The sequence below is a fragment of the Curcuma longa genome, chromosome 11, assembly GCF_044706935.1.
Source record: "Curcuma longa cultivar G26 ecotype Majalengka, Jawa Barat chromosome 11, ITB_CL_G26_1.1, whole genome shotgun sequence".
In the NCBI taxonomy this organism is placed as follows: domain Eukaryota; kingdom Viridiplantae; phylum Streptophyta; class Magnoliopsida; order Zingiberales; family Zingiberaceae; genus Curcuma; species Curcuma longa.
The window spans coordinates 27217483-27241377 of record NC_133871.1 but is presented as its reverse complement, the minus strand read 5'-3'; the positions used below and the strand labels follow the sequence as shown (position 1 = coordinate 27241377).

Below are 23895 nucleotides of genomic sequence, written 5' to 3'. Positions count from 1 at the left end.
AGAAACATAAGTAATAGACAGGAATTGTTCCTACAATCTACCTACCATCTGAAAGACCACCAACTTTTCTTCAAATTTTCCCGCTGTTCTGATGCTTCTTTTGACTTGGCATATCCAAATTTAGCATGTGCTAGCAACCTTAGTAATATGGAAGTTAATGATTCTGTTTAATTATTAGATAAATTCACCTATTTAAAACCCACCTCCACAGCAATATCACTTTGGAATCAAGGATTCTCTCAATCTGCCGAACTTCAAGAATATCCACAGTGGATGACTGTTGCAAAATATTTACATACAGTTGGACATAATGTCGGCGGAGCTGGCAATGATGCCTTATGTTATCCCATGAGAACCAATAGCTTAAAGCAAGAAAAAACAGCATTTCAGTTAAACACGGAAAATGGAACAATCAAAGTTAAACAAAAGACATCCTGATCTTTCAACATTAGAGGACTTATATCGTCCATAGCTGATGATAGTCATCAATATATTGACATAGAAGATTATATTAGCTCAATTAGCAGACTGAATATAAATTTTCTAGATGCAAAAGAAGCACAACAAAATAACAGACTTACCACAGTTTCCTTTGCTGCAAGACAGCTAGCATAGCAAACCGCCACCAAGCCAGAGGATCTTGCGAGATTGATACTACAGGCCTCAAGTGTGATATATCAACACGTGTTTTATATCTGGAAAAGGTTTCTAGGAGCTTTATCCCGTCATAATATTGAGACTGTGAGAAGCAAGAGAATCAACATAGAAAATGATGATACTATGGACATGGACAAAATTACTCAAGCAAAATGTGCAATACCTCAGAAACAGTAACAGAAACATCACTAAGAACAAGCGAAGCTTTCTCAAAAGGTATGTCAGGGTCATGCCTTTCTTGCTTTCCAAGACGATGATATTTAAGAACTCCATTAATAGGTGATAACAAGTACTTCCGACTGAATGTCCGAGTTGTTGCTCCATTTGGAGAATGTTCATTGATCCCCTCCTGAAATATCTGCCAAGAGAAACAAAATACATTATTTCTTTTTCCTATTGTGACATAATACACAAAAAGTGAAAGTTCATATTAAGTAAAAACATAAACCTCAGTCCATTCTTTAGGGGTCAAATCCTCCCATTTCCGATCAAGCTTCCAAGGAGTGCTGTCAGAATCATGATATAGAGCAAGCCTCTCAAGTTGCAATGACTGGCATTAAGAATTTCCATGCATTAAAATGCAAGTTATTAGCAAATTTATACTAAAAAATCATATTTTGTGGAACAGAGAAACATCAAAATTTCAAAGAAACTAGGCTCAAAAATTGAGCCATAAGAAGTAAAATGGACCAACACTGTAAGGCATGATGAGAAATTAAGAGGCTGATTCATGCATATACATACAAGTTGGCCATTGATTTAGTCAAACGTGGCACATAATTGTGACTGGACTTCCAAAATGATATGTGGATTCATCAATAAGATAGCCCAAGCTGATCCAAGTTGATCCATCATACAACTTAAGGAACTAACATGATTTTTTTAATAATGTTAATTTGAATAAGACATGATGTCATGACATCTAACAAAAAAAAACATAATAAATATCCATGACCAAGGCTTCTGACAACGCAGAGTGTCTCAATGGCCAATCCATGCAGTGTATTTGTTCAAGGTATTGTGTATTAATCTGTTTGAGGTATTAGGTATTAGGTATTATGATTATTGTTGTCGAATCTAATCCCACATTAGATGTTTTAGGTTTAGATTGATATCATGAGTCCTATGTATGTGTAATTGTCCTCATACAACAATAACAATCAGTACAATTTAATGTCACCCTGTAGCACTAGATTTTACATGAAATAAAAAAAGAATCCCCTCGGAGGAGGCAGCCAATTTCATCAATGGACACCTCTCATCCCTTGATTTTCCTCGTCTTCGCCATGAGCCATTTCCACCAGATTCAACGTCCATGACATCCAAAAGCATCAGATGAACCCCTTCCACAAAGCAGATGAGCTTGCATCTGCAACCTTTGTGTCTCATTCTAACTAGTATGCAGTAGGGAAGGGGACAGAAACAGACAGGAAGCAAGTAGATTGATGTGCTAAACTCCATTACTTTCTCTTTTTTCTCTCTCTATTTTCCTACCACTAGATTGGAGTTCTTTGGTCAACAAATACAATTGTGAATCTCTCCTCTTAGATCTCTCGATCTTCTTCATTTAACCTAGCAGCAACCTCTCCCTCTCAACCTTGCAACTGAACTATTCCTTAGTTTCCTTCAATCATTCTGTGAGAAGCTTCCTAGGACCTCAATTCCTTTTGTTCCACCATCACTACAAGGCAAAGGGTTCCGTCATTAATCTCCTAAGTGTCAGTTCTTTTTGAAAATCCCTTTTTGGCTTTTCACTGAATCTCCCTCACTTGCATCAGCTTCAACCATCTCTATGCAAGGAAACTTTGTTTATCAGATCTCAGAGATCCTCTCTTGTGAGCTGCAACTCCATAAGGACTCATCTCTTTCCTTCTCTATCAATATCCCAAGTGCAAGTTATTCTAGAATCCCTTCTCTGCTTTTCACAATAGCATCCCTCTCATTTGCATCATCTTAATCCATCTCTATGAGAAGCACCCCTTCTTTCTCAGATCTCCAAGATCCCTTCCTCTCCTACAGCTGCAACTGCACTAGATTGCATCTCCAACATGATCTCTAAAACAGCACTAAGATCAGTGTTCACCAATTTGCATTTGTCAACAAATCTACATCATAGATGACCCTTCTTCTCCCATGCCTCTATGACCTGATCTGCAACCCAAATCTACATAGAGGTAAAATCCCTTTGATTCCGACTAGTCATATTTGCTCTCAATCAATTGCTGCTTCTATAATGCTCCAATAACATGGTGAATTGTTGGTAATAGCTTTATAAGCTTAGATGAGTTAGTTAGTGTTATCTTAAGCTTAAACATTTTGAATCAGCGGTTGTGCCTGGTAAATTAATGGTCAGTGATCCCATCTAAGCACATCATAACAACTTCCTTTCCTGCCACAACTTCCCTGAGCGCCAATCCCCAACTTTTTTCATTTCATTGTCATCTATGTTGCCAAAGTAAATCACTCACTTGTTGCATGAACTTGCAGTTTCAATCCTCTTTGGCAGCAAGCACTCATCCTCTTGTGGTTGTTGCATCTGTTAAATCCAATAAAGTCATTCAAAACTATCTCTAACCTTCCTAAGTTCTACTTCTTTGCCACTTTGCTCATTTTCAGATATGTTATCCCAACTATTTCTTCTTTGGACACTTCTTCAGCAATAGCCTTTTATCTCCTTCTTCCTTTCTTGCATGTCTTCTCCCTAGTCATCTTCAACTTTCAACATCAATAGGTAATCACTGAGGTGGAGATCAAGGAACATAGAATTTCATATCATTTTAAATGGAGATACAGGCCTATAAATTATACAAAATACATATTTTAACCATTTCCCTCATTGGGTAAAAAAATTAAAAGCTATCCTTCTTTTGTAGTGTTGAACTAGTAACAACATTTTTTCTCATGATAGATGGTTGAGTATTTGCTCACATATGGTGAATTTCATCTGTTTTCATTCAAATGACTTTGACCTCAAGACCACCCTAAATCCAAATTAATTACACAAAAAACACTAAAGAAGATTGAGTACTGACAAGTGAATACCTACACTAAAAGATAGTTGATCAAAAATCATATTCTAAAAACTAATAGGAGCGTACCTTCCGCAGCTTATCAAGAGCGCCACTGGTATCAAATGTTTCATTACCCTCTTCATCCGTTGTAACAGCAGCAAGCTTTAATAAAGTAAATCCAGTACAAAATGGATGTCCTGGATTGCTGAGATGATACTTAGAAAGTTTACATTAACTCATTAAAAATATATGGAGAAGATAAAATATCAAGCTTAATGACATAAATGATGACCGTGCATACCTGATAGTGTCTTCGTATCTGATATGGACATTGCTAATACTAACTTTAAGGTTACCGATTATAGTGGAAATAAGAGAGCCCAACCATGAGTTTCCACCAGTTGCCTGAAACAATATTATCAGCATGGATCAAGACAATGACCTCCTTAATAAACAAAGTCATAGAAATACCTAAAACATGATAGTTTAGCAAAAAAATGCTAATTAAAATTCCAAAATGGAAAATAAATCACAAAAATAACAGACCCACATAAAAACAATGAAAGAATCAAAAATGGCAAAGTGCTTTGTAGCCTTTCTTTGAAAAAAATAACTTTCCAGACTGTCAATAACTTCCAAACTCTCTGTCTAAAGATCACAGCTCATCTTCATAGATAGATGCAAAAATATTTCACAGTTATACATTTCCATTTATAATTACAAAAAAAAATATTTGATAGAACTTCCCTGCTAAGAATGACTGGACAAAGGATACACGACCTTGTTCTCTTTAACAAATAAATTACACAAGAGCTAAATTTTCAAAAGGATGCAACATCTTATTTTAAAATCAATTCAGGACTCAAAACAGTATTAAAAGACACCGTCTGGCCAACTACTTGAACATAGCATGGTAATCAATCAGGAATTGAAAATTATCAGACAGTAAAATCATACACTTCCTGCTTTTGATCTCCTTGTTGCTTCAAGGGTTGTAGACTCTGCCTCCTGCACACCAAAACAGCAATCATTTAAATAGCCACGGACCAGATCATACCAACAGAACTCCAAACAAAACAGCATTAAATTATACAAGTTCCAATAAAGAGTTGCATAAATGGCAAATTAGGAAAGTATCCCAAATCCCAACATGAACAGTATTGATGATCACCTACACTTGAATAATAAGGTGATTCACCTTATAGAAGAAGCTAAAGAATACAAACTTGTAATCTGATTAAAGAGATAAGAAATCCTAAGATTGAGTAGTAACACAAAATACATACATATAGGTCCATTTCAAAAATGTTCAGCAATATTGCATGGCTAACATATGTATGTAGAAGAGTATGTAAAATGCATAAAGATTATTCATATACTAATGATAGTGAAATATAGTGGACATATAAAAGGAACCCCAGGGAAACCATTTCAATGCAGCCAGCAATCTGGAATATCAACAGTAGCATCAGCATTTTAATTGAAATGGTAAAAGATTCAAAAGAGTAACAGAAGAACTGGGAGAAAAGAGATCTTTTTATTGTCAAATGATCAAATCAAGGTCCATGTAACAAGGAATATCAATAGTAACATCAGCATTTTAACTGAAATGGTAAAAGACTCAAAAGAGTAACAGAAGAACTGGGAGAAAAGAGATCTTTTTATTGTCAAATGATCAAATCAAGGTCCACGTAACAAGGAAATCTTGTACTAAAACAGATTTTTAGGTAAAAGAATATGAACCTCAATTTGTTGCAGCTTAGCTTGAAAAAGTTTTTCTCTATCTTCATCCTGGAAGGTGAAAAGGGCACTATTAGATATATACACTAGAAGAGAGATAAAATATATTAAGAAAGGAATAGTAATATGAAAAGGCATACGCTAAGTGTTTGCCTATCAGGAGCAGGATGAGCCAGAACAAAAACACGATCAATAATAACAATTACAGGTTCTTTTCCGAGGCTTTTCCAAGGAACCTGCAATACTAATTTCAAATTAGAATAGGAAACACATTGACAAAGCCTAAGACAAAGACAATGGATACATAAATAGTGAAAGCAAAGACATTAAGCAGTCATGAAAACAACTTTCCAACAAATAAATATGTAAAAGTTGAGAATCAGAGGTTGCCCCTACAATGAAAGTTTATAGACCACTAATCAGTTGACGACTCCTAGATGCAATCCGTAATAGCAGACAAGGAAGTGATTCAAGAAAATCAAGCACAATACAGGGATATGAATAGAACTCTAAAAGGTGGGTTTGACAAAAAAAAATTGTATGGAACAGTCAGGCATTTGCTTTACATGATTTATCAATAAACACAAACACAACCACACAATGCAAGGTTTATGTTAAAATTCCCAAATATATAAACACTGGTAGTCACACAAAGTCAAAATTAATTGAAAAATTAATTCATGGTACATAGATCAAGACTATAAAACTGGGTCATAATAACTTTATTTTTATCCATAATAAATAAATTTATTGTTTGGATTTGTTTAGGAACCAATCACAATGCTAGTGACTAAAAAGAGGCAATCACACAGCTAATACAACCAGAAGAGACTGATTGTCGGTTGATGGGAATTTGTGCATTTGCCATGAGGAATCAGAAAATTATCACCGCTAGACAACTTCAGTCATCACAGAGGCCATAAAGATCAGTTCATGGAATATACAAGGCCTCAATAAGGGCCTCAAGCATAAAGGGGTTGAGAACCTCTTTTGAAGTCGGAACCTTAAAGCATGGTTTAAAATCTCGAGTCATGCCAAGGTTTCGATCCTGATCCGAAACGATACGGTTTCAGTACCGTATCGATATAGTTTTGATATTTTTTAAATATAAAATATATTGACTAAAATTAAAATTATTAATATAAATATTTAAAAATAAAAATAATTTTTTAAAATATATTATATATTATATTAATAGGATAATTTTATTAGGCTTTAATTAAATCTATTTAAATTATCCCAATCATAGTTGGGAGTTGATTAAAATTATTAATCTAAATTTTTAATTAAAGCCCTTGTTTCACTTTGATCCGCGCACGATCGCGGCTCGTCAAGCTTCGAAGGTGTCGCCGATCACGGGCGAAGCCTCCGAAGGCATCTCTAGTCTCGAACAAAGTCTTTGGAGGCGTCGCTAGGCCGGGGCGACATGTCTGGAGGCATCACGACATCGGTACACGTGCCAGTGCCAGTCCACGAGCAAAACGAGAAACGGCTCGAGATTTTAATCCATGCCTTGGAGTATTAGGCGTTTTGGAGACAAAACTCTTGGAGGATGGATATCAAAACTGAAATCACGACAGTTTCAACACCTTAAAGTGGAACAACGAATCAATCCACGAGTTCGGAGTCAAATTCTTGTGATATGGGATGAGAAAAAGGTTGAGCTAGAGATACGACAATAGGATGAATAGTTTGCTCATTGCCGAGTAACCTATAAGGTATCTCACAAACAGTTTGTCATCATGTTTGTGTACGGCAAGCTATCCTTGGTTAAGCGGAACAACTGCAGAAACACGATCTCAGCTGTGGAGAACCTCGATGGGCACCTTACCACATCTTTTCCCAAGGTTGTTCATGCTTTCACTCAGCATTTTGAAGAGCAACTAGGCAAAAAAGTGAACCAGATAGATTTTCCACATCACTTCTTGAACTTTTGTTGGATGCTTCCCACTAATCAGCACGCCAATCTGATATGTATGTCGTCGAATGAAGAAATCAAAGATGCGCGAGACCAAAGGGCTCCTAGTTCGGATGGATATGGGTCCAAGTTCTTCAAAAGTGCATGGGATATTGTAAGTGCAGATTTTGTAGTTGCGGTCGGAGAGTTTTTTCACAATGGAAAGCTCTTGGAAAGATGGAATCATACATTGACTGCCCTTATCCCAAAGTCTGCCCATGCTGACAAAGTTACTGATTGCCGGTCTATCTCTTGTTGTACGGTTTTCTACAAAGTCATCTTCAAACTACTAGCAGCCAGATTATCGGAGGTCTTGGGTCACATTTTTCATCAGTCTCAGGCGGCTTTTGTGTGAGGCCAACTCATCGCCGATAACATCCACTTAGTTCAGAACCTCTTCAAGAAATACAACAGCAAGCTTATTATGAAGATCGACCTCCAGAAGGCATTTGACTCAATGCATTGGGATTTTCTACATGAAGCTCTTGAGGGACTCAACTTTCCTCCACAGTTTGTGTCCTAGATCATGGAGTGTGTGACCACAACCTCCTTCTCACTAGCCATCAATGACAGGACGTTTGAGCATTTTAGGGGAGCCAGGGGTCTGAGGCAAGGGGACCCACTGTCGCCCTACCTAGGTATCTGCATAGAGGTCTTCGGGAGGCAACTGCAACGGTGCACCACTAAGGTAGGTTTCAGCTTCCACCCGTAATGTGCCCACCTTAGATTAGCTCACCTGGCCTATGCTAACGACCTTCTCCTCTTCAGTCATGGTAATACAGCATCATTTGGCACACTGACCACTTGTCTAGAGACTTTTGGGGAGACAACAAGACTTCAGGTTAACAAACTAAATTTGAACATTTTTCAGATTGGAGTGGATGATTCGACACACAGTCATCTCCTTTCCATTACAAGTTTTCAGGAGGGTGTCATGTCATTCAGATACCTCAGGATTCCATTAGCTGCAGTGTGTCTCCGACTATCTGACTGTAGCCTTCTGACTGACTCTCTGATCCGTTAGATCAATGTTTAGCCAAAAAAGACATAGTCTTATGATGGTAAGGCGCAACTCATCACTTCAGTGCTTCAAGGGATCAAGCGCTTCTAGATGTCCATCCTTCCGATATCGCAGGGCATCATCGATAGTATCTACAGTATCTGTTGATCCTTCATGTGGACGTCCAAACACCCCCGATGTCTTAGGCAAATATGTGTCGCCTGAAGGATGAGAGAGGCTTGGGATTCAAAGATTTACAAGCGTGGAACTTAGCTCTCCTAGCCAAGGTTCTATGATAGATTCAGGAGAAGGACGATGCACTCTAGATCAAGTGGATTCATCACACCTACTTGAGTCACAGAGATCTTTGGACCTGGTAGGCAACCCATTCAGATTCCGCTCTGATCAAGCATTTACTGCAGATACAGGATCTCATCCTCGAGGTTACGGGGTTACCTAAAACTGTTAGGCAGAGACTGGCAGATTGATTTGCACAGGATGGAGGGGTAGCCCGGGCATATGACTTCTTCAGATGGCCTAGTCCTAGGATGACATAGGCCTAGACAGTGTGGAAGACTTATCTGCAGCCTAGTCACGCATTCACTTTCTGGATACTAGCACTACTAAGCATTCCCACTAAAGATAGACAAGATTATCAAGAGGACCGACATCACACTTTTTGTAGGCGGGTGCTTGAGACATAGAAGCATCTATTCTTCCAGTGCCTCCTATTGCATAGCTATGGCAGAGGATCCAAGGCAGGCTCCACATGCATCTAAAGATGTCTATATAGTCAAACGCTTTGAATTTTTTGCCAGCACTACCATGGTTGCAGGACGCTGACAAATAACCTGTTACTTGGCCTTGTCATAAGTGATACACTATGTATGGAGGACACAAAATAGTAGTTTTTTGCGAGGACAATTAGATGTAGAGAGGATTTATAGGAGTGTGCAGCTTCATGTATACAGGTCTTTAGGCGTCCACTCAAATCTGATACTTTATCAGACATGTGAGACCTCTAAAGCCTCATTTTGTACATGTTGACACATGGTATACAACTTTTACTTATCCAAAAAAAAGAGGTGGTTGATTGTTGATATGATCTATTGAAGGTTATGTCTTTCTCTTTCGATACAATTAATCATTATTTGATTATGTTGTTGATTAATATATTGATTCTATAATGTTGTGTGAATCATGAGTGGTGACTAGAGCTGTCAAACGAATCAACTCATAGCAAGGCAGGTCAACCCAACAAAAATCCATCATATGGCGAGGAGACAGGCCGACCACTAACTTGGCGGATTAGAAAATCTCCAACCCAACTCAATCCAAGACGGGTTGCAGGTTAGACGGATCAACCCACGGGCTTCTCAAAAAATTAAAAAATAAAAAAAATATTAAAATTTTTAAATTTGGATTACAATTTAAATGGGTCAAGTTGAAATTTTTAAGTTTGAATTGCAATTTAGACGGGTTAAAGTCATTAGTCCATTAAGTTTTCTATTTTAATTTTAAATTTTGAAGAAAAAAATAAGTTTTCTCAATCCGTGGGCTAACCCAAGCCTGCCATGGGCCAATCCACGTGGGTCGCAAACCTAGGGCCTAGGCGGATCGACCCACCTTAATCCATCTTAAAATGGGTTGATAAAATTTCAACTCAACCCACCTAAATTGTGTGGTGGAGCGGGTCAATCTGACGGGCTCAACCCAAATTGACGACTCTAGTGGTGACCGTGAAGGATATATTTAAATCAATAACAATTGACAGCTGATTTTGGGTGATTCGAGAGAGTATAATAGTTGGAGTCTCGTCCATGGGATTCCCATTTTCTCGAGAGAGAAATTGAGTATGCACTGGCGATTTCGATTTTGATTTGAGAATTAAAAATGTCTAACATTGTTTAAAATGCTTAGACCATGGATTGAGCCAGATGTGTAGGGTTGGTTGGAGCTGAAACCAAACTCAACAAAGAATCTAAATTTACCTTAATATGCTATATTTGTTCTATTTAGTTTGTTCATTCCCTTTGAATTCATAATATGTATTATTGATTTTCACAAACTGAAATTAGTGTCATAGGATAGAAAATCTATTTTAAATCTTTAATTATAGTTATTATGGCGCATGTTGATAGAATGTAATCAATTGTAGATATATGTTTCATAATCATTGTCTGCCATACTAATATCATTTGTTTACAGGTGTCATTTCTATTGTTGCTAGTTAGTATGATAATATAGCATAATGCTATTCATTTAAAACTCATGCAAGTAATACACTAATATTTGTATAATAATGTCATTATATGATCTAAAATTTTTGTCCATGATGTTCTTATAATCCATGGCATTCAAGCCCTATATATTAGCCATTCATTTACATAGTGAGGGAGTTGTTAGGCACAATACTATTGTGTACTGAAGTGGGTTCAACTGTACCCCTACTAGGTGAAGACTCAGTACCACTTTGCATAAGACTACCCAGTTGATTTTTAATCCATGCTCGCTTATAATTCACATGATTGTAGTATGTGCACCATAAACATTAGTTTCACATACAAACATTAGGTCTCCTATTTGAAAGGTGTTTAGATTTTCATTAATATTTTAGTTGATTATGCACTCTTGTGGGTGGTTGCATAGTGGTTAGTGTTCTCATTGAAGTTGTAATTAATTGTGAAGTTGCATTAATTAGGTTCATAATGCATCGATTAGTAGTTTGTTTGTTGCATTCACGATGATCCTAAGTTTGTTGAAGTTCATACTTACGATAATACATCCATAAACTAAAAGCTCATTTATGCCAGGTTCAGCTTCCCATATTTGCACTTACTCCTCATTTTGCCTTTAATTCCAGGAGTGGATGTTAAGTTGGAAATACTAACTTTACCAAGGATTATTTTAGTTATCCAATGAGGATATACTTTGTTTTACCACATTCTGTCATACCGCTAATAGTTAGCATTGTTGTATTAAGATTATGTGGGTCCATATGATGTCTATCACTCGATAGTTGACCCTACATGGGATGCAACAAAAGGTTGGTAGTTGAACATAGTTGTTTGTGCAAATAAATAGCAGTAACAAATCTCACAATATATGATAGGACTTTACAATGTATTTATTCAGCATATGTTTAAAAGATAAAAAATGCACTACAAATATTAATGGAAAAGGGTGAGAGATCTACTTGAATACCTCTTTGTGCTAATGTATGTATATGCAGGAATGTTAAGTACAACAGTGCAGACTTACCTGTAATGTTATTGATCCGACAAAACCAGCTTTGACAATGACAGGTAACCTCAAAGAATTCAATGCTTCAGCCTTCAGATTCAAATCCTTAAGCACAACATCACCTTTATAATAAAAATAAAAAATAAAAACAAATAAATAAACAAATGACAAATAAATGATGTGGGTAAATAACAAAATGTGAATATATACAATGAGAAGTGCCAGATATAGATAAATTGAGCACCAACTAATGACAAAATGTAATCATTGTAAGCAAATAAGATTTTCATAAAAAAAAAAAACTAGATGAAGTCATTAGATGTGGACCATGAGCAAGATTATGCAAATATTAATTCAGTGGTTAATTTTTTTATTCAACAAAGGGGAGAAACAGCATAAGGAATCACAACAATGAACACATTGATAATTGATAAGTCAGACTGATAGGGGGAAAAAATAAATGAGAAAACAACCTTGATAGAAATACATAATCAATGAAAGTAATTATAAAACTTGTAAGTGGAGAAAAGATAGTTGATAACTCTGTTACCACGAATATTATGCCTTGTGCCTGTGCCAACACAGCACAGCACAGATGTGGAAAGAGCATGCCAAGGCAAGCACTTAGATTACTACGCCACTTGATGATTTGTTTTGTTTCACATCTCGAATTCAGACCCATCTTGGATATCCTTACCCAAGTCAGAGTAGCATAGATAGCAACAAGGACTTACAATATCATTTCAGCATTTCTTTTTGATACCCATGAAACCCATTCATCACAATTTTTTCCCAACTCTCAAACTCTTGACAACACAAGAATACAGAACTATCTGTGAAACTATGCAAACTATTGCCACACATGGATATTGTTCAGCAACTGGCAGCTAGCATTAGCCAACAAACCAACTCGAATATAATAGTTTATATAACAAAAATCCTTTTTGATAGAGTAGGTCTTTTCACTAATTGTTATTAGGAAGGATGCCATAAAATTCTTAAATGGAACAAATACCAGACACCAGCATTTTTTTTTTTTTAACAATAGGAAGACAAATGCCAAATGGTGACACATCGTAAAAACAAATTTATTAAGAAGGATAATAAAAGTGACCTAACAACTGAAAAAATGTAAAGATATATCAAGGGACTTGGAAAGAATCTAAGTACATGGATAAGACTGCACTCTTCACTATATATTCAATAGTTATGCTGATCTAGCGACTGCATGAAGCTGCATGGTGGTCTGCGAAACCAAATTTATTCTGGTCAACAACTATGGCAGGACAAAGATGATGCAACTTCAGAATGGATTAGAGGTAGAATATATGGCCACTCTTCTAGACCTCAAGATTGCATTGAATGGGTTGATGGATCATTGTGGAAAGTTATCAGTTTGTATTTCAAGTTATGATATGTTTTGGTTATGGCTATGCTATGTGTATGATATTGTGTTTGTAGTAGAGAAGATTGAGTGTGTACTCAGTGTTGAGTTAGAAATCAAGGAAAGATGGTGCCACCAACTTTTGGGGAGAGAGAAATAAGAGTTTTTTTACTTAGACCCAAGAGAAATATTGGGTTGACATTGGGTTAAGTTGCAAAGGCTGTTGGTTAGTCCAGGTTTACATTTGAGTTAAAATTTGTCACTAATTTATGTTTGGTTTTGTGAAGTTTTGTTTGAATCTGTTAGAGGTATGGGTTGATAGGGTTATTGGTATACTAGGTTTAGTCCCTAATTGATATTTGAGATTTAAGGTTTCGATATTGAGCCCTATATATACATGTAAATAATAAATTAAAAAGTACTATAATATTTTTTGGGTAAAAATCATCAAAGGGGTGTCTTATGTTGATTTTTTTATCAAAAGGGTATCTCACCCCCTATAAAATGACGCAACTATCCTCCAATACTTTTTTGAGCCTGAAACCAATCTATTATGGATTCCACCAAGTAATCAATTGTAGATTTCTGAACGACTTTCAATTTGACATATTATGTGTCGTGTGGTTCAACACGAAAGTTATGGCCTCTCAAAGTTTAGGATTTAACATTCACGTTGTAACAGCTACGAAATCGTAGCTGCTACAACTGCGTGACAGCTCAATTGCAGCAACTACGAAACCATAATTGCTACAGCATGAATATTAAATCCTAAATTTTGAAAGACCATAACTTTTGACTCGGGTTGAACCACGGGATATACAATGTATCAAATCGAAACTCGTTGAGATCTACAACTAGTTACAGGGGGAAACTGATAACGGTCATGTTTCATGCTCAAAAAGCGTCGTTTAAATCTTTTTAGGAGGCTCTAAACAATTTGTCTTAGAAAATATTTTCATGTTGTAGTAGCTATGAAACCATAGCGGTTACAATGCTCCCGATTTAATCGAGAGACCATATAATAATGAGAATAGTACTAAAAGGCAGTTGTGTCATTTTACAAGGGATGGAGCATCTTTTCGATAAAACAATCAACATATAGCACCCCTTTGACAATTTAGTAAAAAAGGGATGCCCTTTTGATTTTTGCCCATATTTTTTCTTACCCCAAACTTAATATGGTATAATAGCATTTCTTTTAGGATTAGGGTCTCTAAAGTAACTATTCCTCTTGGAGGATGCCACCATGGCCGTTGGAAGCCTCCCCTCATCCAACCCATCTTCTTCCATCTATTTATAGAGCACACTCCAAGTCCCCCTCCGCTTGTCTCCTACTCCGTCTTCGTGCACTACTCAAGCTCATTATTATCTATGCTACAAGCACTCTCCTTTACATTCCCCTTGCGTGAGTGCTCTAGAAACTATCCCCGCGAAGGTTTTGCCACATCTCCCCAAGAAGTCCTCGACAACCTTCAACTTTTCCACATCCCCTGTAATGATCTACCACCAACAGTGTGCAACTAGCATCAACTGTGTGCATCACCGCCAAAGCCTCCATTGACCAATACAAGGCTACTCGCCCGCCCCCCCCCCCCCCCCCCCCCCCCCCCGCCCCACCATCATTTAGTAGCTCTTTTTGAGAATTGCACCTTCATTAACCACAAAATGCATGTTACCATCCATCTAGCTTCGCTTTTGCAGTCTGTAATTTTATTCTCTCTCACATAATCTACGTTTTTTCTCATCTGTTCTTGCTATTCTTGATGTCCCAGGGCCTCATCTTTCCCTCGTGTTTGTTCATTTATCCTTCAATCAAATCTGCTCTAACAATATATTTGTATGTATCAAGCAACTAATCTACCAATTTATACTCTTTAAGTTTGTTCTCTTTTTCTTCTCTTTTTTGTGCTTATTGTCCAACTTTATGCTTGCTATCCTTCAATTGAAGCAGGCATTATTCTGGCCTCTCTTCTCTCCCATGACTTGTAGTTTCCTTTATAAGTGATGTAGTAGGGCCAAAGGGATCCAATGGTTCGACTTTATATGTTTCCATTATCTTTCTTTTCTTCCTTTAGTCCATTCCTTCTCAATTTGCTGTATGACCTATGCATTTGCCTTCCTTAAGCCTAGACTTCCTCAAGTTACTTCCAGCACTTTCACACACTATTGTTGTTCCTTTTTCCTTCTTCCCCACACCCTATTCTCTCTAGTGAAGACCAAAAAGAAAAAACATCTTATTCTCAATTTGCTACATCTAGCAAAGGGACAAGTTATACTTTCCCTCTTCAATGAAAACAGTGGAAACAGGGTGTTTAAAAAATGGTCAAATTGTGTTATCCATTTTCTTCCAGTGCCTCAAGTATCTTTCTTGTCCCTAATTTTATTATGTGCTTATATATGCTCCACTTCAAGGAGAATCCCACTTAAGAATTCTGTCCTAAGATCCCTCTTCATCCTCATTTCACTTTATCCTTTCACGCTTTGTCCTCTCTTATGATATGTTGATATGAGGTTAAACATATCATTGGTTGTGTCTTGATTTGAAATTGAAGAGATCATTGGCTATATGCATAACTACATATGTTTTATTTCAGATACATGTGAATAGTATGTTTTCCATTTTGTCCTAGTCATGTCTTAGTCTATATTTTCTGAATTATGTAGCACAAATAGTATCTATGTTGTAGGTTGAGAGGGGATTTAGAGCAATTAGGTTAATAGGGTTATTAATGCCATGGATTTAGTCCCACAATGATATTTTAGGTTTAGAGTTTCAATATTGAACCATACATATACATACAATCATTCTTTTACAAGAAGGGAACATAATATTTCTTCTTTCCTAACACTTAATAGGATCTATTGTATCCTTGACAATTCATCTTGGGTTTGACATTTGATATTGGATTTTGTACTTCCATATCATCGTTAATCTGTGTTAACCTTGAACCCCAAGTATTGATTCTATTCTGAATGGGCTTTTGCTCTAGTAGTGGTTAGAGTTTATGCATCTGACATTGTAAAGATTACTGTTTCTCTATGTTCGAATATTTAGGGATATTAGTATATAAAAAATATATTTTTTTTATAGAATAGTTCTCCTAAAATAGGTCTCTAAATTGGTGTATAAATAGAATCTTGTTTCTTGTAATAAAATAAGATTTCCAGTATTATTTTACATGGTACCAGAGCAAGGTTAGGTTTTTAGGATTTTCTTCTCTTCCACCGCGTGCCTCTCTCTTGTGTGCGAGCCTTCCTTTCTCTGCAGCCCGCCGCGCTCTCCGGCCGACCGTAAACCCGAACGTCGCCTCCTCCAACCGCGCTCTCCGGCCGACCGCGAACCCGACGGTGGTCTTCCTCCCCATCGCGCGCGACGGTGGTCTTCCTCCCCGTCGCGCGAGAACCTGACGGCATCTCGCTGCAGCTACACATCTCCAGTCCGCCAATGCTTCGTCGACAGTCCCTTCCGAGGTTTCTCCTCCGTCGCCGCAGCCACAGCCATCGCTGGTCGCTAGGATCCCTCAAGTTCAAGTTCTTCGGCCCTCGTTTCCCCCGGCGAGTCTCTCTCAGCCAAACCGAAGCCTCTCCTCTTCGGTTTGCCTCCTCTCTTCGATCCTTCACCGCTAGACCCGACCACGGTTCTTCGACGGTTCGTGGCAGGTCGACCCTTAACCTTAACCGTCCAAGACGATTACGGTTCACGGTTCGGAACCGCCGGTTCACGGTTCGGTTCACGGTTCGCAACGGTTCACGACGGTTCGAGATTATTATATTAAAAAATTTAAAATTTAAAATTTATATAAAAGAAATATTGAAAAAAAGAGAGAAAAGTCAATATAGTTTAGTGGTGCATATTCCAAGACCGGTGAGAATTTTCTTCCGTCTTAAAATAGATTTGAATTAAATAAATATAAATATAGTATATATATAATTATATTACTTTTACAAACAAAAGGTGTTATAGAACAGTGGTGAGTACATGTGTTTGTGTCTCAGAATGTCATGGTTCGATCCCTAGCAACAATATATTAAATTGTAATTTAATTAAATATATTTTATATATAAATGATTGAACACACATTAAAAAATATAAAAACCGTTAAAAAAAATCAAAAAAGCCCAAAAAAACTCAAACCACGGTTATCCTCACAGCTGCCTTCTCCGCCTTCGACGACCCCATTCCCTGGCTCATCGCACTTGCCTTTTTCTTCGCCCGTGGATCTCTGTCATGGCTACCTCCAGCACTCCGAAAATCGGATATCTCAATTTTTACCAACCACATCACTGCACCGCTCTCTTCCGAGCTATTGGATGGTAAGAATTATTCCTCTTGGAGCTCTCACATTGAACTTTGGCTTGTTGGACAGGGTTATGAGACACATCTCACCCAAACCGAAGAGGATATTCAAGTTGTCGATCGTCCTCTGTGGAAAAAGGTTGACGCTCAGTTGTGTTGTATTATCCGAGCCACCATCCATCCATCTCTTAGGGATGTCTTCCGCACTCACAAGACCTGCAAAGCTGTTTGGACACAGGCTCAACAACTCTTTACAAATACCTCTCGGCGACTCTATCAAGTTTGTGAAGATCTCATGACCATTCTCAGTGCCCATCAGATTAAGGATTCTATGTCAACTTATCTGGGTTCGGTCTCTAGCCTTCTTTGTGACTTCAATGAACTGCTTCCACCTGCGGCCACTCCTGTTGCAGAGCTTGAAAATCGGAAGAAATTTTTTATGTCTCTGGCTTTATATGGTTTGCCCACAGATTATTCTCATGTTCGTGATCAGATCCTGGGTAGCCCCACAGAGGCTACCATGGACAGTACCTGGGCGACTCTCCTTCGTGTCCCTGCCAAAGTCTTGACGGTGCCTCCTTCCATTTCTGTTGACTCATCAGCTTTGGTCTCTCGAAACAACAACAGACCTCCACCTCGTAAGGGTGGCAAAGGACGTCCTTGGTGTGATCATTGCCACCGACCAGGACACACAATTGATAAATGTTGGAGTCTACATGGTCGACCTCCCCGTGCTGCACAGATCGTCCAGAGTTCTGTCGCTCCTTCAGCTTCCACTTCACAGTTGCCACCAGATCCGACCCCACCGCCTTCCTATGACGACTTTCTGAAATGGTATGAGGATCGAAAGACTTCTGATTCCCCTGCTGCCGTTGCACTCACTGGTAATTCCTTTGCTGGCATATCTCACTCTTCGAGTCCTTGGGTTCTTGATTCCGGGGCCACCGATCATATCACTGGTAATAAATCTCTTTTTTCTTCTCTCTCTACTTCTGGTTATTTACCCTTTGTCACCATGGCAAATGGTTCTCAAACTCAGTCCCAGGGTGTTGGTATTGTTCATCCTTCTCCGTCTCTTTCTATTCATAATGTTCTTTATGTTCCCGGTGCTCCCTTTTAATTTATTATCAATTAGTCAGCTTACTCGGTCTCTTGATTGTGTCATCTCGTTTACTAAATCTTCTGTTTCCTTACAGGACCGGAGTACGGGGAGGATGATTGGCTTCGGATGTGAGTCTCATGGCCTATATCGGCTTCAACAGTCCTCTCTTGTTGGTTCGGCGGCGGCATCTCCCCTTCTTATTCATGCTCAGTTGGGACATCCTGGTCTTGATAAGTTGAAACAATTACATCCTGGTCTTTCTCACTTAGAATCTTTGTCTTGTGAGTCATGTCAATTAGGAAAGCATGTTCGTAGTTCTTTTTCTCCTCGCACTGTGAGTCGGGCTACGTCCCCCTTTGCTTTGGTTCATTCCGATGTTTGGGGTCCGAGTCGTGTTTCTTCTACATTGGGGTCACGATATTTTGTTACCTTTATAGACGATTTTTCCCGTTGTACTTGGTTATATCTGATGAAGGATCGTTCGGAGTTGTTTTCTCTTTTTCAATCTTTTTTCTATGAAATTAAAACTCAATTTGGTATTTCTCTTCGAACCTTGCAGAGTGATAATGCACGTGAGTATCTATCTACTCCATTTCAGACCTTCTTGGCATCTCATGGTGTGTTGCATCGGACGTCTTGTCCTCATACCCCTCAACAGAATGGAGTTGTCGAACGCAAGAATCGTCATCTTCTTGAGACCACCCGGACTCTTCTTCTCCATTCTCATGTTCCTCTTCAGTTTTGGGGTGACGTGTACTTACTGCGTGCTATCTCATCAATCGCATGTCTTCCTCCACTCTACAAGGTCAAATACCTCATCATGTTCTTTATCCTCATCAGTCTCTTCATCCTTTACCACCTAAGGTCTTTGGTTCTATATGTTTTGCTCATGCTCTCGATCCTGGCATTGACAAACTCTCTCCCCGGTCTCATAAATGTGTCTTCCTTGGGTACCCACGGTCTCAGAAAGGGTACAAGTGTTATTCCCCTACTCTCCGTCGGTACTTCATCTCTGCTGATGTCACGTTCTTTGATTCGGTTCCATTTTTTGGGCCTAATGGATCTCCGTCCGAGTTTTCTCCTTCTACGCCTGCACCAATGGCTATCTTTTATCCTCCGGAGGAGTCTCTGTCACCTCCGGAGACATCTCCTCCATTGCAGGTTTATCAGCGTCGTCCTCGTCCTGCTTTGCCGCCGCCCACCACTGACACTGCCATGGACACATCTTTGGAGCCAAGTCTTTCGCCTCGTCCTCCGGTCCCATCTCCTGAGTCTGATATTCCCATTGCACTTCGGAAAGGTATGCGTTCCACTCGTAATCCTTCTCCTCATTATGTTTCTTTGAGTTATCATCGTATTTCTCCTTCCTATTTTTCTTGTCTTTCCTCCTTGTCGTCTGTTTCTCTTCCGAAGACTGCAGGTGATGTCTTTGCCCATCCAGGATGGAAACAGGCTATGCTCGATGAAATGTGTGCCTTACAGAGCAGTGGGACTTGGGATCTCGTTCCTCTACCACCAGGGAAGTCAGTTGTCGGTTGTCGATGGGTATATACGGTGAAAGTTGGTCCAGATGGAAAGGTTGCCCGGCTTAAGGCTCGCCTCGTTGCTAAAGGCTATACTCAGATCTTCGGATTGGATTATGGGGCACACTTTTTCTCCTGTTGCCAAGATGTCCTCTGTGCGCATATTCCTGTCCATTGCTGCGATTCGACATTGGCCTCTTTATCAGTTGGACATCAAAAATGCTTTCTTACATGGTGACCTGCTCGAGGAAGTCTACATGGAGCAACCTCCGTGTTTTGTTGCTCAGGGGGAGTCTTCTGGTCTTGTATGTCGCCTGCGAAAATCTTTATATGGCCTCAAGCAGTCTCCCAGAGCATGGTTCGGTAGATTTAGTACTGTAATTCAACAGTTTGGCATGACTCGGAGTGAGGCTGACCATTCTGTCTTTTATCGTCACTCATCTACTGGTTGCATCTACTTAGTAGTTTATGTTGATGATATTGTTATCACAGGTAGTGATCATCTCGGGATTTCACAGGTGAAACAACATCTTTTCAAACATTTCCAGACAAAAGATCTCGGCAAACTCAAATATTTTTTGGGGATAGAAGTAGCACAGTCCAAAGATGGGATTATCATATCCCAAAGGAAGTATGCAATGGATATTCTAGAAGAAACAGGCATGTTAAACTCAAAGACAGTTGACACCCCCATGGATCCTAATGTCAAGCTCATGCCAAATCAGGGGGAGCCTCTTCCAGATCCTGAACGATACAGGCGATTAGTAGGGAGACTAAGCTACCTTACTGTTACTCGTCCGGATATCTCATTTGCAGTAAGTGTAGTAAGTCAGTTTCTCAACTCTCCATGCAAGGAACATTGGGATGTTGTGACTCGCATTATCCGATATATCAGAGGCGCTCCAGGAAAGGGTCTTTTGTACGAAGACAAAGGACATACTCGAGTCGTAGGGTATTCTGATGCAGATTGGGCAGGATCTCCCATTGATAGGAAATCTACTTCTGGGTTTTGTATATTTGTCGGAGATAACCTTATTTCTTGGAAAAGCAAAAAGCAGAATGTTGTGGCAAGATCCAGTGCAGAGGCAGAATATCGAGCTATGGTCATAGCCAGTCAAGAGCTTATATGGCTCAAACAGTTGCTTCAAGAGCTAAGATTTGGAGAGGTTACACAAATGTCACTTATATGTGACAACCAAGCCGCCATGCATATCGCCTCGAATCCAATTTTTCATGAGAGGACAAAGCATATTGAAGTCGACTGTCACTTTGTCAGAGAAAAAGTCATATCTGGTGAAATATCTACTAGTTTTGTTAACTCACATGATCAACTAGCAGATATATTCACTAAGTCACTGAGAGGTCCTCGAATTGACTACATATGTAACAAGCTGGGTGCATATATGATTTATATTCTCCAGCTTGAGGGGGAGTGTTAGAATATTTAGGGATATTAGCCTATAAAAATATATATTTTTTATAGAATAGTTCTCCTAGAATAGGTCCCTAAATTGGTGTATAAATAGGGCCTTATTTCTTGTAATAAAATAAGATTTCCATTGTATTATTGATTGATCATTTTTAATATCAAATAGTAATTGTTTTTTTCCTTCAACATGAAAATTTTAGTATTATATATCTATCATCTTATGAATCGAATATTGGTTGTCTGATATGTGATGTGTGATTATAGAGTGGTGTCAGATTCATAGTTAGTGTGACTCCAAGTGCAGAGGTTTTGGATACACTATAAACCTGTTGAACAGGAAAATTTGAAGGTTGACTTTGATTTGACTCAGTCCCAATGACTTAAAGTCTGATCCAAATGTGAGTCAGATGGAACATGACTTAAATGAAGTCCAATAAAACCTCAATTTTTCTTATTGCATCTTCTATTTAGCTTGTTCTAAATTAATTGTACTCTCATGCATCCATTGCTCATGCAATAAGATTGGTGATTTTTATTAATTTGCATTCATGTGGAGTCACATGATCTATGTTGATTGTAGCGATTATTATACATGTTGGCAGAATTGTAATGGATTGTGGTGGTGTATCATGTTCATATTGGCAGATCATGATGAAATGTTTGCATCATACTTAGTTGTGCTGGTTGATATGTGAGGATTATTAATGGTAGTGATGTCATGATCTAAGACTTCGGCCATTGTGTTTTTGGAGCTGATTGTTTGGCTTCCAATCCATATATATTGATTATTCATATAGACATTTAATTAGATGTTTGGACACAACACGAATTGACTATAGTGTGTGTATAGTTATACTCCTGTTGGGCTAGCGTGTACCACTCCAAAGGAGTGAGTAGGGAAACTTGAATGATTTGAGTTCATGATTGCCCATGATTTTACTTATATGACATGATTTAAGATGTGTGAAAGGTATTTGAATTTTTGATTCCCTTTTTGTTTATCATACACACTCATGTAGGTTGGTTGTAGTGATTAGTGATGTGATGCACCTATTAGTTGCTGAGAGGCATTCATTTGTGATGTGTGGTGACATTGCTGATGGAGTTGATGATGTTCCTTTGTTGCTGAGCCATTTTCATATCGATGATCATCTTCTTGTTGTATGTCTATTTGGTATATTTGTGCTTAATCCTTGTTTTATCTCTGATTTCATAATAGGGTTAGTTGCCTGATAGAGAAACTATCAACTTTTATATTTTTTTCTAACTAATTGTTAGTAATTGTTGCATCACTCTTAGGCATGTCTACTAGTTGGTAGATTGAACCAAAAGAAGGATTATTTACTAAGAATTAAAAATAATATCAATTGAAAAAGTAAACATAAAAAAAAACATAATAGATAAGGGTGGCATGAAGCGGTGAACATATAATCTAAGTCCAGTTCAAATAAACAATATACAACAAATTTAAACCAGGAAATGTGAGCATCTGAAGAACAAGGAAAACATAGAAAGCAATTTTGAAATCGACAGCAACAAATTCATAAATGATTTTACCAACCTTTCCAAACACTTATTCTTAGAGCATCAACAGAAAGTCCCTCGACATACTCTCCCAAATATTTCCGAAGTAGATACAGAACCTAGTGTGGTTAAAAAGGGGGGGAAAGGTGAGAACTTGTCACTTAGATTTTTAACATGACCTAGCATTATAATATGATTAATCATCCAAGATATGGAATGAACAATAGTTTCTGTACTAATAAATGGTTCAGTAAAATGCTCAAAATGAAACCAGTGAAAATCTGTTAAACATATGCTACAAAAAGATTAACTAGAGGAGCTACCCTTCTCTTCTTACCTCTATGATCAAGGTCCTAACTTGCATATAAAGCGATTACATGTAAGTGCTTAATAAGTGACAGGGCACAAACTTATAACACTTTTTTTTATCAACCTTTACATCTCATGAAAATGCAAACAGACCCTGCAAATGCTTCAGTATATTGTTTTTATCTAGTATCACCAACTAATCTGGATGTAAATTTATAAAAACAAATGAAAAATAAAAATAAAAATCAAACATGTTAAGAAAGTCATTGTTGTAATAAAAATGTTTTAATCTAAAATTCATTTCTCAAGAGGTGCAAATTACAAATTTAGTTTTACACAATCCCTTTTACATTATTCACTTATCTACTTCCATGGCTTGTCTCAGAATCTTAACTCATAGCACGAGACTATACCAAAGGAGAACGAAGTGTTTATCAATACCTGTATGAATCATTATTAGTACTGTTGCTTCAACATCTTCCCACCACTGATAGATTTTTGTGCTCGGATAATAACCTCTAGAGCAATAGATTTTGTAAATTGATTGTTATACTGTTAATAAAACAGGGTCTAGATACTGTAGCTATTTCTTCATTGTCATTTTTACTATAACAAAATTAGATCCATGTCAATTTGAGACTGCTATGCATGTCAAACATTCAATTAGGTATAAAAAATAAAAAATAAACTAGATTTTACAACTAACTCTGTCTCGACCC

The 23895-nt window shown here is 38.0% G+C and overlaps 1 protein-coding gene across 1 annotated transcript in view; it reads right to left on the bottom strand.

Moving 5' to 3' along the window:
- The window catches only part of LOC141837383 (uncharacterized), a 95084-nt gene that overhangs the window by 70447 nt on the left and 742 nt on the right, over positions 1-23895 (bottom strand). The window contains exons 2-13 of the mRNA XM_074724797.1: positions 22905-22986; positions 11627-11730; positions 5549-5644; positions 5412-5459; positions 4626-4676; positions 3970-4073; positions 3756-3873; positions 1106-1207; positions 821-1015; positions 582-739; positions 204-362; positions 46-138 (exon numbers count right to left, since the gene is read on the bottom strand). Coding sequence (XP_074580898.1) covers positions 46-138; positions 204-362; positions 582-739; positions 821-1015; positions 1106-1207; positions 3756-3873; positions 3970-4073; positions 4626-4676; positions 5412-5459; positions 5549-5644; positions 11627-11730; positions 22905-22986 — 1310 coding nt within the window. The remainder of the gene's footprint in view (positions 1-45; positions 139-203; positions 363-581; positions 740-820; positions 1016-1105; positions 1208-3755; positions 3874-3969; positions 4074-4625; positions 4677-5411; positions 5460-5548; positions 5645-11626; positions 11731-22904; positions 22987-23895) is intronic.